Genomic DNA, 17801 nt, shown 5'->3' on the forward strand with positions numbered 1-17801 from the left:
CTATATATATAGGAAATCTAAAATATATGGAATGAAAGAAAATAAAAAGGTCATGAATGTCTGAAAAAAGTTATTTTTGAGATTCTTGATAAGAATTTATACTTATGCATTTATTTAAAAAGTTGATAATTTGGTAAATGAGTCGAGGTTATAAGGAATATTAATTATTGAACTTATTTGAAATTTATAGATGAAGCATGTTTAAATTCTAAACTAACATTTCATTCAATTCATAAATTTATAAATCTATATATTACATTGACGATTGCCACTTAGAATTATGCAAGCACTTTTATTGGGTCATTGAACTATTATGTCAATTTATACATATATATCATTTATAAATAAAAATCACTTAAAATTAAACAACCAATTCTCATTAAAAATTTCATTTAACTTGATTCAATAAACTATTCAAATACATTCATTAACTCATTCAATTCCAAATTCATACATTTCACAACTTCTACAATTTTACATTTCAATTACAATCAAATTCCAATCTACTTAAAACAAGAAATCCTATAAACAAAATTTTTGGAACTAGTGACCACGTTACCCCACATCCAGATCTTTTAGTCTAGGGTCCTATTGAAAATTTAAACTAGCTTCCCTTGCGTGAACTTAAGCAAGTACTAACTAAGAATTCCAAATCTACCAAAAGCTTAAAAGTCACTTAACTTGCACCAAAGAACCCTGATCACAAATCTATACCACTAGGACCCTAAGCTAGCAGATACTACTCTTAAAGATAAAAGCATCACATGCAAGATTAAACTAAAGGCAAACCTAACCATATCAAAACTACTTAAAATGAGAAAGAGTCAAGAATGAACTTACTCTATCTAAGATTTTGATCGGACAATCTTGTAGAGTTTACTGCTAGGAACCCAATGACGGGATTCCGACTGTCAAACTGATGAGCGAGGAGGTCAAAATCTTCTTAAAGAGAAGATAGAGAAAAAGAAAAAGAGTTTTTAGATATATTATTTTAAGATGAAAGCTGAATAACTTAATTTCTATAATTTCTATGTATATGTTCTTTTAACTTTAATAATAAAATATCCAGGTGCCATTTTAATTATACCAATTATACTATAAAATTACTTTTATCGATCCTTATAATATTTATTATAATAATTTTTTTAATAAATTCCAATAGATTTAATACAATATTTGATTTGTCTCTTTATTTCATTCAAATTAAAAATATTCTAAAATTAATAGTTAAGATAATAACAGTTTACAAACTCATTTATGAATTTCAAAGAAGTAATTAAATGTGAACTAATTAATTAATTTGATTACTTCTATGTCATTTAAGACCTAAAACACTTGAATTTATCTCTTTGTTTTAAGTTAGTAACGCATTCTAGTTTTTAACATCTAAGCTAACAATATTTAATTATAAGTTGACTCTTTTTAATTAAACTAACACTGGAAGCGAAAACTTTAATTTTTTAATACTATATAAATTAAGTCAGAATTTGTATACTGTTCCATATAATAAATGAATATATATTATGTATATGAATTCTGAGGTGAACCATCTATTAGGTTGTGCAAGAAAAAAATTTCTATGATATAAGTTCAATTCAATTTAATTTATAATAAAATGAAATTTTAAAACTAATTCAATAAAATTGAAATAAATTTTGAAAGTATTTCAATATAATTAAATTAAATAAATAAAATTAAATTGTGTTATGCTTTGAGTGACATGTAAACTGAACTATTTTAATCCTTTTAATTACTTGAAACATATGAATTCTTTTAGTTACTATCTATATCCCATTTTAAAAGAATATTCTCCAATTTTATAGCTTTCATTTAAATAATTCGAGTAATTTATTTTTTAAAAACTAAATTAATATAATAATTTTGTGTCAATAGATGTTTTATTTTAAAATATATTTTCAAATTTCATAAAATACATTTTAATTTAGTTTAATTAGTCCTATTTAAGAGCAATTTAGTTTTTAAAAAACAAACTCATATAACAGTTCAATACATTTTCTTAATTTTTTTTTGAATAATTGTAATTTTTTACTTCATCTTTTCCAATATAACCTATTGTGATATTAGTGTGGTTTTTTTTTTCTTGCATGATCACATACTTTTTTTCATAGTTAACACAACTCATTCTCTTCAAATAGTATTTTTCATATTTAAATTTTGTTCTTACTTTTTAATCTCTTTTTTTTATCACAACCCAATAGATTTTTTTTACTAAAAATCAACATGAAATAACAATATTAATTAAAAAAAGTAAATTATGAAAAACCAAATAATAAATACAAAATTACTCATACCAAATAATATCTTCTTATCATATACCATATCATTCAAAACATCACACCAAGGCAAATTGGATGGTTGTTAAACAAATGTTATAAGTTAATATACTTGACTTAACCTAAATTTGGTGTTAAACCTAATTGGTAAACAAATCCAAACATGATATTAAGAGAAGATTCACATCAATCAACAACTGAAATTTAACTCCCTAGGAAAAGGAAAGGTGTAAAAACACATTCAGAAAGGGAAATTACAGATCTATCCCCAAAATATTAGGAGAATGACGATCGTAGCCTTGGTGTAGTGACAAGGCATGATGTGATTGGTAAATAAAAAAAGGCACAAAGGTGAGGTGCAGTGCAAGAATAATGAACCCGTAACTCTCCAGTGCGCTTAGCCTTTTTCTCCTTTTCTTTTTCATTCTCTCTTTTTATTGGTTTGGCCATTTTATCCGAAAAAAATAGTAAGAATTAATTAATTTAAATAATAAAGTTTTTATTTTTATTTTTCTATTCAAAGGGCATAGGAAATGGAGAGAGAAGAAGAAGAAGAAGTTCTCTTGCTGTCTCCTCTTTTCTCGCGATCGTTTCCTCTGTCAAACTATTTTCCTCTCCAAGTCCCAGTTTTTCTCGGAATCCAAACACCCTTTTGCTGAACCTCCCTTCTGTTGAGATCTACCTTCTCTCTCACTCATGGGTTTCTCCTCTGCACTCAACAAAACTGGTAAGATTCACTTCCATCACACTTCAGATCACCTTCAAGTTTTCTTCTTTTCATCTATCTTTTATGTTTTGCTGTTTTGATTCTACCAGACCAAACAAAACTGTTTTCACTTTAATTGTGTTTCTGTTCTGTGCGATTTTGGTTCTTTTTCCCTTTTCTTGGACCTGCTTTTTTTGTTTTTATTTATTTTTAAATGATGATGATAATTGCAGTAATGCAAATTTTGAGTTGGTGTTTTCATTTCTACTAATATAATTTTTTTAAGAGACTATATGTATTTTTAGGAGACAATCTTTGGTATCCCATGTTTTGCAAAGGTTGTCTTTCAGTTACTCATTCTTAACCACTGGGTAAACTGGAATAACCGGTGTGAGTTGAACTAGTAGTCTCAGTTCCAGAACTTAGTGATCTTATGTTTTTTCTTCAGATATATAAAAAATGGGTGGCGGAAGTATTTGTTAAAAGTTTCATCTTGTTGTTTGATCGTGAGTTTGTTTTCTCGTTAATGGGTGTCCGAGGTCAGCCGATATCTTGTTGGTTCAGTAGCTGTCTGTTTTTGACTGTGTCTTGGATGACATAATCTTGATTAATTTTTGTTGTATGTCGATGTGTTGAAAAGTGAGGATAGCCCTTGAGGACTTAATCTTGTACCGAGTGACGATCTTTTGTGGGGCTTCTGAAAATCTGGATTTTTTTAGTAGCAGATTTAATGTCGAGTGAGGTTCACTGGGTTGATCACTGTTTGATTTACATGTTCTTTAACAAATGGGTTTGTCTTGTTTCTAAGCTATGTCCTTTGATATCTTTAGTTTCTTTTTTCTTTTGAGTGTCTTAAAATTGGAAAACCATTAGCCTTTCCTTTCTTCCAGTTTAGAAGATTAATTTGATAGATAGTTACCTGCATGTCTCATGGAAACTTCGTGAAGGTTCAGTAACCTGACTGTTATGTCAAGAGTGTTTATGCACTTTGGTGCATAGTTATTTTGTTTCTAATTTCAAATAATTAGGCAATTGTATCTTTAAAGTTTAGTTTCAAGGAAGATGTGATTGTTTTTTTTAAGCAGGTAAAGCTGCTGCAGATGAAAGCATTTGGAGAGGTTAAAGTCAGTGCTGTTACCAACTCTTTTTGTTATTTTTGTAAGTGCATCTCAACCCAGAAGCCACATGATGAACCACTTGACCATTGAGACTGAGGATTCTTTTGCAAGCTTGCTTGAGCTTGCTGCTAACAACGATGTTGAAGGTTTTAAACGAATGATTGAGAGGGATCCTTCCTGTGTAGATGAGGTAGGACTATGGTACAGTCGCCAGAAGGGATCTAGGCGGATGGTCAATGAGCTCAGAACCCCGTTGATGGTTGCTGCTTCTTACGGGAGCATTGATATTTTGGATCTGATTCTCTCACTTTCTGGTTATGATATAAATAAACCCTGTGGCCTTGACAAGAGTACTGCTCTTCATTGTGCCGCTTCGGGCGGGGCTGAAAATGCTGTTGATGTTGTTATATTGCTCCTAGCTGCAGGAGCCGATCCAAACTCTGTGGATGGAAATGGTCATCGTCCAGTTGATGTCATTGTTTTTCCTCCCAAGCATGAATCTGTTAGAAACAGTCTTGAAGCACTTCTTCAAACTGATGACTCCATTGGAGTGTGTAATCTCAGGGTGATCACGGCCCCATCAAATGCATATTCTCCACCTTTGTCAACTTCACCCGAGAACGGGTCTCCTTCTGCACCAGATTTCCAACTGAAGTCAAAGTTAAACGATGGCTTTGTTTCTTCTGCATCAGAGAAGAAAGAGTATCCTGTTGATCCATCCCTTCCTGACATCAAGAATAGCATATATTCAACCGATGAATTCCGGATGTACTCTTTCAAAGTTCGACCTTGTTCACGTGCTTATTCACATGATTGGACTGAATGCCCTTTTGTTCATCCAGGGGAGAATGCTCGCAGAAGGGACCCCAGAAAGTACCACTACAGCTGTGTCCCTTGTCCTGATTTTCGGAAGGGTGCTTGCCGACGTGGAGATATGTGTGAATATGCCCATGGAGTTTTCGAGTGTTGGCTGCATCCAGCACAGTATCGTACCCGTCTTTGCAAAGATGGGACAAGTTGCTCCAGAAGAGTTTGCTTTTTTGCTCACACTGCTGAGGAGCTTCGGCCATTATATGTTTCAACTGGTTCTGCTGTACCATCTCCTCGTTCAAGTTCATCTTCTGCTATGGAATTTGCTGCAGCTATGAATATGTTACCTGGCTCTCCTTCCTCAATGTCTGTCATGTCTCCTTCACCGTTCACTCCACCCATGTCACCCTCTGCCAATGGCATGTCACACTCATCTGTTGGCTGGCCCCAACCAAATGTCCCAGCCTTGCATCTTCCAGGGAGCAATCTTCATTCCAGTCGATTACGATCTTCATTCAATGCCAGAGATATTCCTATGGATGAGTTTGACATGTTGCCTGAGTACGATGCTCAGCAACAGCTTCTTAACGAGTTCTCTTGCCTCTCTAAACAGTCTAATGCTATGAACCGCTCCGGTCGCATTAAAACCCTGACCCCTTCAAATCTTGATGATCTATTTTCTTCTGAGAGTTCATCACCTCGGTTTGCTGATCCAGCATTGGCTTCGGCTGTTTTTTCTCCGACACATAAATCGGCTATTCTTAATCAATTTCAGCAGCAGCAAAGCCTGCTGTCGCCTGTGAACACAAATTTTTCTTCTAAAAATGTTGAGAATCCTTTATTGCAGGCTGCCTCATTTGGGGTTCAAGCATCAGGGAGGATGTCTCCTCGGAATGTGGAACCTATCTCTCCAATGAGCTCTCGGATTTCTGTGCTAGCTCAACGTGAGAAGCAGCAACAATTCCGAAGCCTTAGCTCCAGGGAACTTGGCTCCAACTCTGCTACTGTTGCTGCAGCTGCTGCTGGGTCCCCAGTCAATTCTTGGTCAAAATGGGGACCCTCCAATGGTACATTGGATTGGGCTGTCAATGCTGATGAGTTAAGGAAACATCGTAGATCATCCTCGTTTGAGCACGGGAATAATAGTGAGGAGCCTGATTTCTCATGGGTCCAGTCACTTGTTAAAGAATCTCCAACTGAGATTAAGGAGAATTCAACTACAACTGTCTCGAGTGGTGCAGCAGCTGGATCCTCCAGTGAGGTATCAAATATGAGCACACAAATGGATTCTGTTGATCATGCGGTGTTAGGAGCATGGCTTGAACAAATGCAGCTCGATCTTGTGGCTCAGCAAAATTAAATAAGTTTTGCTGATCCTGAGGTAGTCAACCAGAAAAGTTTCACTTAAGATTAGAATGCTTTTGTTTTAATTTTTGTTGTGTTGATGGAAAAAGATAATGGTAAGTCTGAAAGGAAGCAGAAGAGGAAATTTCAAATGTAGTGTTACATGAGTAGCTTAGGAAGCTCACAACCACTGGGTAGTATTAATGCAACTGCTCCCAGTTTTGGCTTGCCCATAGTTTCAAATTTTAGCTTCACATTCCAGTCCTTCAACGAGTAAATGTTCTGTTTTTCTTCCTTTTTCATTTTGGGGTAGAAAATTACAAGGGTCATTGGAGTTATAATTTCCTTGAGACTCCTTTTTGGTCCAGTTTTGGGGATGAAAATACAGGATGTTGGATATCATATTTTTCATGTAATTTGGAATAAATAATAGTGAATATGTTAGGTAGTGGGTAAGTCAGGAATATTGAAAGGTTGATACTTGGATTATGTAACATTCAATTAATGTTTGTTGCTCTATTAATCCTAATGCCTTTGTTTTTTGTTTTTGGTTTTTGTTTTTGTTTTCTTATTCCATGTCGATCCATTACGTGAACTGTTCTGAATTTCTAAATATCCATGGATCTTTTATGTGCATAGGTTTCAACTAAATTAATATGTTTGCTTGGATTCTCCCTTTCAGAGTTCAGATATCCACAAACATTTATATGTCCTATAATCTTGTGGCGGTGTAAATATTGAGGACCAGTTAAACCCTTTTGTACTTCAATACTAATTTTACGTTGAGTACACAAGGTTTCATTTGGAAAACTTCTTGTACAAACATAAATAGTAAGTTTTGTGCAATTAGAGAAGAACACAAAAGTTCAATAACTTACTCTGTTACTGGCTCTTGATGTTTCACGTGACAGCTACAAATGTTTGAAATGATCTTACCCAGAAATTCAAATCAATGGCAATCACTTGGTATTTTATGATGGAACAAAAAGTTAAGAGGTGAAGTGCCCTTTAATCTTAACTTATCCCAAAGGAATTAAGTAAGAAGCTTCAGAACCGCATGATCTCCTTTTTGACAATTTTTTGGCTTGATCATGTTGATGATTTGTTCTGTCTTTTATTCCTCCTTTTGCAAAAGGAATTAAAATGGTATCAGCATACATGCATTAGCAAGTGTTCTCTTTTCAGTAAGATTTTTATACTCTTCTGACAAAACGTGTTTGTAGCTTTAACATAGTCATAGTCACAACTCACAAAGCAACATTGTTTTTTGTTGATAAAGAATTTACACTGTCGATGTTTTCATTTTTTACCCCTTTCTGAATCCCTCTTTTTCTCTCTAGCATCTTCAGATGTCAACATTGCTTTAGTTTCTTGTCATGGTAACCATTCGTTTTAGTTATAGGGTTACGATTCTCTTTTCTTCTGTTCTTCTTTCTCACATATTTCTTGTGTAATCTCCTTAGTATTCTTATTACTTTAGGATATTTTTATATAATATAAATGTACTTTTATTAACGAATGATAAACTCCAATCACTATTTTACTGCAGAGTAGGACGACACTATCAAAATGAATTTCTCATTAAATATCTTTTTACATGTAAAAACCATAAATATATATAATATTCGTAGTTGAATCCTTGAGTTTTGAAAAGGAAGAAGATAAGTGAGGTGAGATTCTAGCATCATGTGTGCCCATTGGAGACGCAACCAAAAAGGCTGAAATAAAGATAATTTTTTTTAGCCTTTTATTCCTTTTTCTTACCATTTTCATAGCTCTCAAAAAACATTTTACACTATATAACCTCAAATTATTTCTGAATTTTAAATATATATTTATAATAGTGCAATTTTAAACATATTTTCAAATATTGTAATGTGAAAATATAAAGTATAAATATTTTAATTTTTTTCAAAACCTCCATAGAATCAAGTAAACATGGGGTATAAAAAGAAATTCACCTAAAAAGAAAGCCAACCAAAGCCTGATAGAAATAATAACCCGAATGAAATATTATGAATTCGCATAAATAACAAAAAAAATTTAGCATCATTTCCCTAGTCTTGTCAGTTTCATAGCATTCTAATGTTATCATTAAGGAAAAAATTATTTTGACACTATATTAAATTAAAATATAAATTAAATTATTGAAGAAATAATCATTATAAAAAATTGTTAAGGGATTGTAAGAGTTTAAAGAAGTTGTGAAAGAATCACTTCTCTATCAGTTATGTATGAGGATAATATGTCTTCTAAGATCACCTCTCATTCTTTTTTTGTTTTAGTTTTATTTTAACTCTGGAAACATTGTTAAATGTAGTTGTCTTGGTTTTGGTTTAGTTTTTCATTTTCATTTTAAAAATATTGGTTTGACGAAACTTGTAATGGTTTGAATTGAAGTTGTACACATCCCTCCTTCATAATCACAAACTTTTCACTTGAGTTCCTTACAGTTTTAATTTTTATTTTCATTTTAAAAATAATAACTTTGGTATATTTGATATGATGAAATAGAATATCTTGAAGTTGGAAATGTTAATAAATTAATTGGACATGTTTTAAATTTATATTTATAATTTTTATTCAATTTATAAGTAATTAAAATGTCAAAAAATGAATTTTATAAATTTAAAAGTAAACTTTTATTTTTTAAAGTTGTTTTGAAAATTAATTTAAAAAAAATTATTTTTTAATCGATTCGTTAAAAAAAATAATGATATACTAAAACATCTAAAAAAAAGGACATATTCTACTTCTTTATTTGATCTACACTTCCTCTTGACACCGTTATTACAAAATTGTATAAAAAAATTGTTTTCAAAGTTCAGAAGTGACAAAATTGTACAAATTTATAAGTACATAGTTTGTATGTGAACAAGATATTCCACAACTTCCTCCTAGATTAGTTTGGAGACACTGTTAAAATGGTATAACCTGTGCAAAGAAAAAAAAACATTTATTTTAAAATTAAAAAAAGGTAAAAAATAATCATCAACTTTTTGTTAAAAAGGTTAAAATTATTACCTTCAACTTTGTGTTATTCTGAGAACTCTTGTTCATTTTCTGATTCATCAATGTCAACTTTTTGGATATGAGATATCTTGTGCCAATCCTGTCCAACTTCATGCTTTAATCTTTTGCATAATTCAGGGCAACCAAAGATTTTTAACTCTTTAAGATTTGTGAGGTGATGCATGCTATCAGGGAGTGACAACAAATTTGGACAATTTATAATTACAAGTATTTTAAGAGAAATCAGAGTTGGTAGCCAATCCGGAAGCTCCTTAAAATTGATGCAATCTGCAATAACTAATGTTTCTAAAGAGTTGGCAGATCCTTGAAACCACTGAGGCAGCGTAACCAGTTGTGGTAAGTCTTGAAGAGTAAGAGACTTTAACCTTGAATCGGGGATTTGGTTTCCAACACCCATCCACAATTCCAACTTGTAGCATTGAGAGATACTCAAACCCTTTAGATTTGTAATGGCGTCAAACGACACGAACTTTAAACTTTTACAGTCATGTAAAGATAGTTTTTTAAGAGTGGGTAGTAGTATTCCTTCGAACAATGACTCCAAATTATCACAATGATAAAAATATAAATTTTCTAATGAAGTCAAACTTGCAATCTCTCCTTTTGGAAAATCAAGTTGTTTGGTGGTTATAATAAGGTTTCGAAGGCTGATAAGATTTCTTATTCCTTTGGGTAATTTTTGTAGCTTTATACATCCACAAAGATCCAAAGTTTGCAAATTTTGAAGTTTGCAAACCGAATTCGGGAGTCCTTCTAGGTTTTCACTAACTTGAAGATTAAGATATCTTAAATGTTTCAACTTTCCAATGCAGTCAGGCAAACTCTCGAATTCATAAGAACTTAATTCTAAAATCCTCAAGTATTTGCATCTTGACAAGAATGTATTCAACAAAGCTTGATTGTTCATTCCAATAGGAAAACACAGACTTCTCAAACCTGTGAGAGGAAAAGCTTGAGCAAGCAAATTATTATCCATAAAGACTAAATGTTGGACATTCTCAGATATTTTTGGATTGCGGAGATCTATTCTTTCAAACTCACCTTTTGCAATATAAGTTGCAAGATCGTGCACCAAATCATGTAACTTAAATGTGCAATCGTTCCCCATGTCATCATAATCTGAAAGAAAAGATCTTGACCATAGTTCATGCATAAGTTGATATGTAATATCAATCACTGATTCACTTTCCTTTGACGGTGGCAGAAAACCAAGTGCTCCCCATATGATAGAAATGTGAGCACAAGTAAAACTCAAGTCCTGTGGGTAAAGGGAGAAAGAAGCAAAACATGGTTTTAAGTATGAAGGCAGCTGATCATAACTCAGTTTGAGAGCTGGCAAAATTCCTTTTTCATTTTGTTTTAAATTCCAAATCTCATTGTCTCTTATGGACTCCCACTCTTTCTTATCAACCCTCGAGAATAGTGAACTCCCCACCGTTTTCACTGCCAATGGTAACCCTCCACATTTTCTTACAATTTCTTCTCCAATCTCCAATAGTTGTGGGTGTTTTTTCTCATCTCCATCTTCAAAAGCAGACTTCACAAATAGAGAACGAGAATCCTCTTCTGAGAGACATTGTAGAAAGTACGAATTTGAGAATTTAGTGCGCATCATGGTAGCTATTTCATGGCTACGAGTAGTCACTAGGATTTTACTCCCTTCAACACCTACATCTATTATTTCCTTCAACTCATCCCATCTTACACGATCCTCGTTCCACACGTCATCCAACACAAGAAAGAACTTCTGACCTTGAATTATATTTCTCAAACGATTTTGAAATTGCTCTGTCTCAAAGTTATTGAAGTTTTCCCTAGTTGAGTTTGGAACAGAATTGAGAATTTTAATAAGCACATTCCTAAGTTCAAAATCATTAGAGACACACACCCACATCTTTAGTGGAAAACATGCATCAATGATGGGGTCATTGAAGACCAACTTAGCAAGTGTGGTTTTTCCCAAGCCTCCCATTCCCACAATGGGAATAACAGAAAGAGTTTGGTGATGAACATCTTGCACCAAAAGTTTGACTATTTGATTTTTGTCATGTTCCCTTCCTGTAACATTGGAAGGGTTTACATGAGAATGAGTCATTTCCCTCACGTGCACCACACGTGTATCTTGGTCAATGATTTGAAGGCCAAACATGGTTCTTTGGACTGCAAGTTTGGCCAACCTGGTGTTGATATTTTGAATGCGATGCGCCATTCTAAGACGATAAACAAGAGGATTACTTGTTGAGAAGAAATGGCTTACCTTCCTTGAGATGCCACCATAGGTTTTGACAACGTGCTTCCGCAAGGCTTCACACTGAAAATCATCGACTATATCTTCAGCATCAGAAAAGACGCGTTTGATCTGTCTCAGCCATTCACTCAGTGCACTGCTGAGGAAATTCTTTTGCTGAGCATCTAAGAGAACACCTCTGATGAGTGCCATAGTTGCTTTCATCTCTTGTAACTCGCTATGCACACCAAGGATCAAAGAAGCTTCTTGAACGACACCAGAAGCGAGCTTTTCTATGACCGATTCTGCTAAGCTGAAAAGAAGTGATTCGGCCATGATATTTTGGGAGAGAAGAATGCAAGGCTACAATAGTTGTGTGGTGAATGATTTCTCATGATTATGATTATGGTATTTATAAAACAAAAATGTATAATCCTGTGCTTAGTTTGGTATATCATATTCCCACAAACCCAATTAATGTGACATAAAATAATTTGTATTTGGTAAAGGCGGATTACCTTGTTATCAATATATGTTTTTTTTAGAATAAGGTGATTTCTTTAAGTTGATTTTAGTGTAAACATGTTTATGATAAGTTGATTTTAGTGTAAACATGTTGGTGTGTAAATTCTGACTAATTCAAATCTATAAAACCCATTACCACTTTCTTCATTTCTTTAAGTTGTTACGAAAATATTTTGTTTCTTAGTTCAGTTCTCACTGTCCCAAAGGGTTTTTTTTTTTATGTTCTTGACAAGTTTTATGCTACATCGGTCCAATGAAGTTGTGATAAAAAGAAATCTGTAAATAAAATAAAAAATGAAAAAATAAATTTAATGGTTTTAGTTACATAACTACATCTAGATTGCTTCTATTTAATACCGATTCTACTCAACCGTGTCAGGTACGGGAAAACGACTGCATTAGTATTTAAGAGACTTCAAGTTTTATGGTCAATCATATAAAATGTATTAACTAATTTCTATTATTACTATATTTAAACTAACATTTGTATTTGTAATTTGTAATTAATTTTTGGTAATAAATTTCGAAAGTTCTTTTTAATCATTCTTTAAAAGGTGAACACATAATTATTTTAAAAACGATTTGGATTTTTTAAATTTAAATATTAATTTAAAACTAAAACTAATAATTTACTAAATTTTGTGAATTAGAAATTAAATTACATTAAAAACTAAAAGCCATGCATATTTAGTTTCATGGAATGTCCAGAGAATGATTCGGAACGGGTGAATAATATCTCTTATGTGTATCTGTTGTTGAGAGTTTGATGTATGCTCAAACATGTTGAGTCAGACATCAGATTCAGTTAATGATGTTTGGAGGGCAATTTGGGTTGGAATTGTGAGTGAAATTTGGAAGCATAGGAACTCAATCGTCTTTAATGGAGGAGTGGCAGATGTGTTAGAAGTTTTTGCCTCTGCGCAAGTAAATGTATGGTCTTGGATTGCTGCAAAGTCCCGCGAAGTTTACTTTTCCTACCCCTGTTGGGTTATGGATCCTTTGGCATGTATACGGCTGATTCGGTAAAGCTAGTTAACGCTTGGTTTGGTTGGTCCTTTGTCCGACGATTTTGGGTGCCAAGTTAGGAGTTAGATTCTATGTGTTCTTGTAAAAGGGTTGGACCACCCCTGAAGTGGTCCCCATTTATTTATTTTTTATTGCTGATAAAAAAAAAAATGCTTAAACATGTACAATGTCATATATTAGTTTTGGAGTTGGTATGCTTGGTAGATATTAGAATCTATGATTGGATTATTGAAAAACTGCAAAGAAAGTCTTAAGATATTTACAAGGGTCAAAGAATCACATGCTTACATATGGGAGATCTAATCATCATGAGATGATTGGATATATAGATTCAGGTCATGTTGAGAATATGATTATTATGTCTACTAGTGTATGCTGAATGTTGCTATTTGACACTCTTAGCTCATTGATATACATGTTTCTAACATCTATGTATATGCATGCAAATTATGATGTGGAAAACAAATAATTTTATTGTTGATGAAAATGACATTATGTTTAAACTTATTGTAGACTTCTCATTGTAAAGTTGTATTAACGAGAATGATGATATAGTAATACATGGAAGAAAACTACTACTGCATATAAAACAAGACAAAATATCATTTTATTACGAAACTACTACTGCATTCTATTTCATAGTACATTACAAGAAAATCATTAAATAGAAATCAATTTTAGAAATAAAAAATAATTACTTGCTATATTGACTAAATTAGAGATCATTTTAGAGACTTAAATTTTTTTGGTTTTTAAATTAATTTCTATTATCGTTAAATAATTTATAAATTGATATATAATTAACTACCAAGGTTTTGACTATCAATTATTTAGATTCTAAATTTGGTAACCGAAATTGTACCAAATGTGACATGACTTTAGTCTTGGTGTTAAATAGAAATTATGCCAAGGTGATATAACTTCAAGATAATGGTTTGAATTTAAGTTGTGCAACCTTAACATGACTTCTTATTCTTGCAACACTAAAGTTGTATTACTTTGATACGACTCCACTTTTGTGTGATCAAAGTCGTGTCACCAAGATATGACTTCTTTAAAACAAAATTGTATCATGTTGGCATCACATGTTGATCTCAATAATTTTTAAAAAATGCTACATTTCGATAAAAAAAAACCTTTAAAATTACCTTACTTTTGGTAAAAAAATCATTCCAATTTTGGATCACGTGTCAAGTGTTTTTTTATCTAACCAACTTTGATTAATGACTTTTCATGATCAATCCCCCTCTTTCTTAATCAAACTTTTCACTTCAGTTCCTTGCACTTTTATTTTTTATTTTCATTTTAAAAATAATAACTTTGGTATGTTTGATATGGTGAGATAGGATTATCTTGAAGTTGGAAATGTTTATTAATTAATTGGACATATTTTGAATTTATATTTATAAATTTTATTCAATTTATAAGTAAATAAGATGTCAAAAAATTGAATTTTACAGATTTTGGAAACACGAAAAAAATAATAAAAAACCTTTAAAAGTAAACGTTTATATTTTAAATTGGTTGTTTTGAAAATTATTTTTTAAAAATTATTTTTTAATCGATTCGTTAAAATATAATGATATAGAAAACATCTAAAAAAGATATATATTCTTCTTCTTTATTTGATCTACACTTTATGTTGACACCACTATTACAAAATATTGACTTTTGCCAACACTTTATTTTGTATAAAAGAAATTGTTTTGAAAGTTTAGAACTGACAAAATTGTACAAATTTCTAAGTACATATTTTGTATCTGAACAAGATATTCCACAACTTCCTGCTAGATTAGTCGCTTATGAAGGGAAGACACTCACAAAATGGTATAACCTGAACAAAGAAGAAAAACATTTCTTTTAAAATTAAAAAAAGGTAAAAAAATAATCATCTAATAGAAAAACAAAAAGTTTAAATTATTACCTTCAACTCTTTGTGTTATTCTCAGCACTCTTCTTTGTTTTCTAATCCAACAATGAAAACTTTCTCGATATGTGATATCTTGTGCCAATCTTGTCCAACTTTAGGCTTGAATCTTTTGTATAGTTCAGGACAACCAATGATTTTTAACTCTTTAAGATTTGTGAGGTGATGCATGTTCTCAGGGAGTGACAACAAATTTGGACAATTGAAAATTACAAGTATTTTAAGACAAATGAGAGTTGGTAGCCAATCCGGAAGCTCCTTAAAATTGATGCAATCTACAATAGCTAATGTTTCTAAAGAGTTCACAGATCCTTGAAACCACTGAGGCAGCGTAACCAGTTGTGGCAAGTCTTTAAGAATAAGAGACTTTAACCTTGAATTAGGGATTTGGTTTCCAAGACTCATCGACAATTCCAACTTGTCGCATTCAGAGATATTCAAAACCTTTAGATTTGAAATGGCGTGAAACGACACCGACTTTAAACTTTTACAGTCATGTAAAGATAGTATTTTAAGAGTGGGTAGTAGTATTCCTTCGAACAATGACACCAAATTATCACAAGAACAAAAAATTAATTTTTCTAAAGAAGTCAAACTTGCAATCTCTTCTTCTGGGAAATCAAGTTGTCTGGTGGTTATACTAAGGCTTCGAAGACTGATTAGATTTTTTATTCCTTTGGGTAACTTTTGCAGCTTTATACATCCACAAAGACTCAAATTTTGCAAATTTTGAAGTTTGCAGACCGAATCAGGGAGTCCCTTGAGTTTTTTACTAAACTCAAGATTAAGACATCTTAAATGTTTCAACTTTCCAATGCAGTCAGGCAAACTTTCGTATTCATAGCAACATAATTCTAAAACCCTCAAGTATTTGCATGTTGACAAGATTGTATTCAAGAAAGCTTCATTGTTCATTCCAAAAGGAAAACGCAAACTTCTCAAACCTGTGAGAGGAAAAGCTTGTGCAAGCAAATTATTATCTGTAAAGGCTAAATGTTGGACATTCTCAGATATTTTTGGATTGCGGAGATCTATTCTTTCAAACTCACCTTTTGCAATATAAGTTGCAAGATCATGCACCAGATCATGTAACGTAAATGAGCAATCGGTCCCGTAGTCAATATAATCTGAAAGAAAAGATCTTGACCATAGTTCATGCAAAAGTTGATATGTAACATCAGTCACGGATTCACTTTCCTTTGATGGTGGCAGAAAACCAAGTGCTTCCCACAAGGTAGAAATGTGAGAACAACAAAACTCATTGTCCTCTGGGAAAAGTGAGAAAGAAGCAAAACATGGTTTTAAATATGATGGTAGTTGATCGTAACTTAGTTTGAGAGCTGGAAAAATGGATTTTTCATTTTGTTTTAAATTCCAAATCTCATTGTCTCTTATAGACTCCCACTCTTTCTTATCAACCCTTGAGAACAGTGAACTCCCCACCGTTTTCAGTGCCAATGGTAAGCCTCCACATTTTTTTACAATTTCTTTCCCAATCTCCAACAACTGTGGATGCTTTTTCTCATCTCCATCTTCAAAAGCAGATTTCAAAAATAGAGAAAGAGAATCCTTTTCAGAGAGGCATTCAAGAAGGTAAAAATTTGAGAATTTAGTGCGCATCATGGTAGCTATTTCATGGCTACGAGTAGTCACTAGGATTTTACTCCCTTCAACATCCGAATCAATTATTTCCTTTAAATCGTCCCATCTTACACAATCCTCGTTCCACACATCATCTAACACAAGGAGGAACTTCTGACCTTGAAGTGTATTTCTCAAACGATTTTGAAGTTGTTCCGTCTCAAAGTTATTAAAGTTTTCAGTTGGGTTTGGATCAGAATTTAGAATTTTAATGAGCACATTCCTAAGTTCAAAATCATTAGAAACACACACCCACATCTTCAACGAAAAACATGCATCAATGTTGGTGTCATTGAAGACCAACTTAGCAAGTGTGGTTTTTCCCAAGCCTCCCATTCCCACAATGGGAATAACAGAAAGAGTTTGGTGATGAACATCTTGCACCAAAAGTTTGACTATTTGATTTTTGTCATGTTCCCTTCCTGTAACATTGGAAGGATTTACATGAGAATGAGTCATTTCCCTCACGTGCACCACACGTGTATCTTGGTGAATGATTTGGAGGCCAAACATGCTTCGTTGGGCTGCAAGTTTGGCCAACCTGGTGTTGATATCTTGAATGCGATGCGCCATTTTAAGACGATAAACAAGAGGATTACTTGTTGAGAAGAAATGGCGTACCTTCCTTGATGAGTCACCATAGGTTTTGACAACGTGCTTTCGCAAGGCTTCACACTGAAAGTCATCAGCTATATCTTCAGCATCAGAAAAGACTCGCTTCAGCAGTCTCAGCCATTCGCTCAGTGCACTGCTCAGCGGATTCCTTTGCTCAGCATCTAAGAGGACGCCTTTGATGAGTGCCATAGTTGCTTTCATTTGTTGTAGCTCGCTGTGTACACCAAACGCCAAAGAAGCTTCTTCCACGGCACGAGAAGCGAGCTTCCCTATGAGTGATTCTGCAAAGCTGAAAAGAAGTGATTCGGCCATGATGTTGTTTTGGGAGAGAAGAATGCAAAGGTAGAATAGTTGTGTGGTGAATGATTTGACATGATTATGGTATTTATAAAACAATGGTTAGTTTGGTAATACAGCCAAAAGTCGTATGCCAGCCTAGTATACATCATCTAATGTGACATAAAATAAAGTGTATTAGCTGGAGTTGGATTATTGTGTGAATCTATGAATTTTATAATAAGTTCATTTTAGTGTA

At 32.9% G+C, this 17801-nt stretch overlaps 1 protein-coding gene and 1 pseudogene across 2 annotated transcripts; one reads left to right on the forward strand and one right to left on the reverse strand.

Annotated features, from left to right (window-relative positions):
* Positions 1 to 2657: 2657 nt before the first annotated feature.
* On the forward strand, positions 2658 to 6818 carry LOC137830581 (zinc finger CCCH domain-containing protein 30). 2 transcript variants are annotated; one of them, XM_068638015.1, is made up of 2 exons: positions 2658 to 3021; positions 4086 to 6818. In XM_068638015.1, exon 2 carries the CDS (start codon positions 4186 to 4188, stop codon positions 6286 to 6288), a length of 2103 nt encoding a protein of 700 aa, XP_068494116.1. In that variant the 5' UTR covers positions 2658 to 3021; positions 4086 to 4185; the 3' UTR covers positions 6289 to 6818. The 2 variants fall into 2 exon arrangements, with proteins under 2 accessions (XP_068494116.1, XP_068494118.1); XM_068638017.1 differs by having other exon boundaries at positions 2810 to 3021; positions 4083 to 6818.
* A 2275-nt stretch (positions 6819 to 9093) lies between these two features.
* Positions 9094 to 17639, reverse strand: LOC137829465 (uncharacterized; annotated as a pseudogene).
* Between the last annotated feature and the right edge of the window lie 162 nt (positions 17640 to 17801).

This window comes from Phaseolus vulgaris, chromosome 7 (assembly GCF_000499845.2).
Source record: "Phaseolus vulgaris cultivar G19833 chromosome 7, P. vulgaris v2.0, whole genome shotgun sequence".
Classification (NCBI taxonomy): domain Eukaryota; kingdom Viridiplantae; phylum Streptophyta; class Magnoliopsida; order Fabales; family Fabaceae; genus Phaseolus; species Phaseolus vulgaris.

Excerpts from the sequence above, each read along its gene's own strand:
- LOC137830581 (XM_068638015.1), top strand. The coding sequence starts at position 4,186 with ATGATGAACCACTTGACCATTGAGACTGAGGATTCTTTTGCAAGCTTG.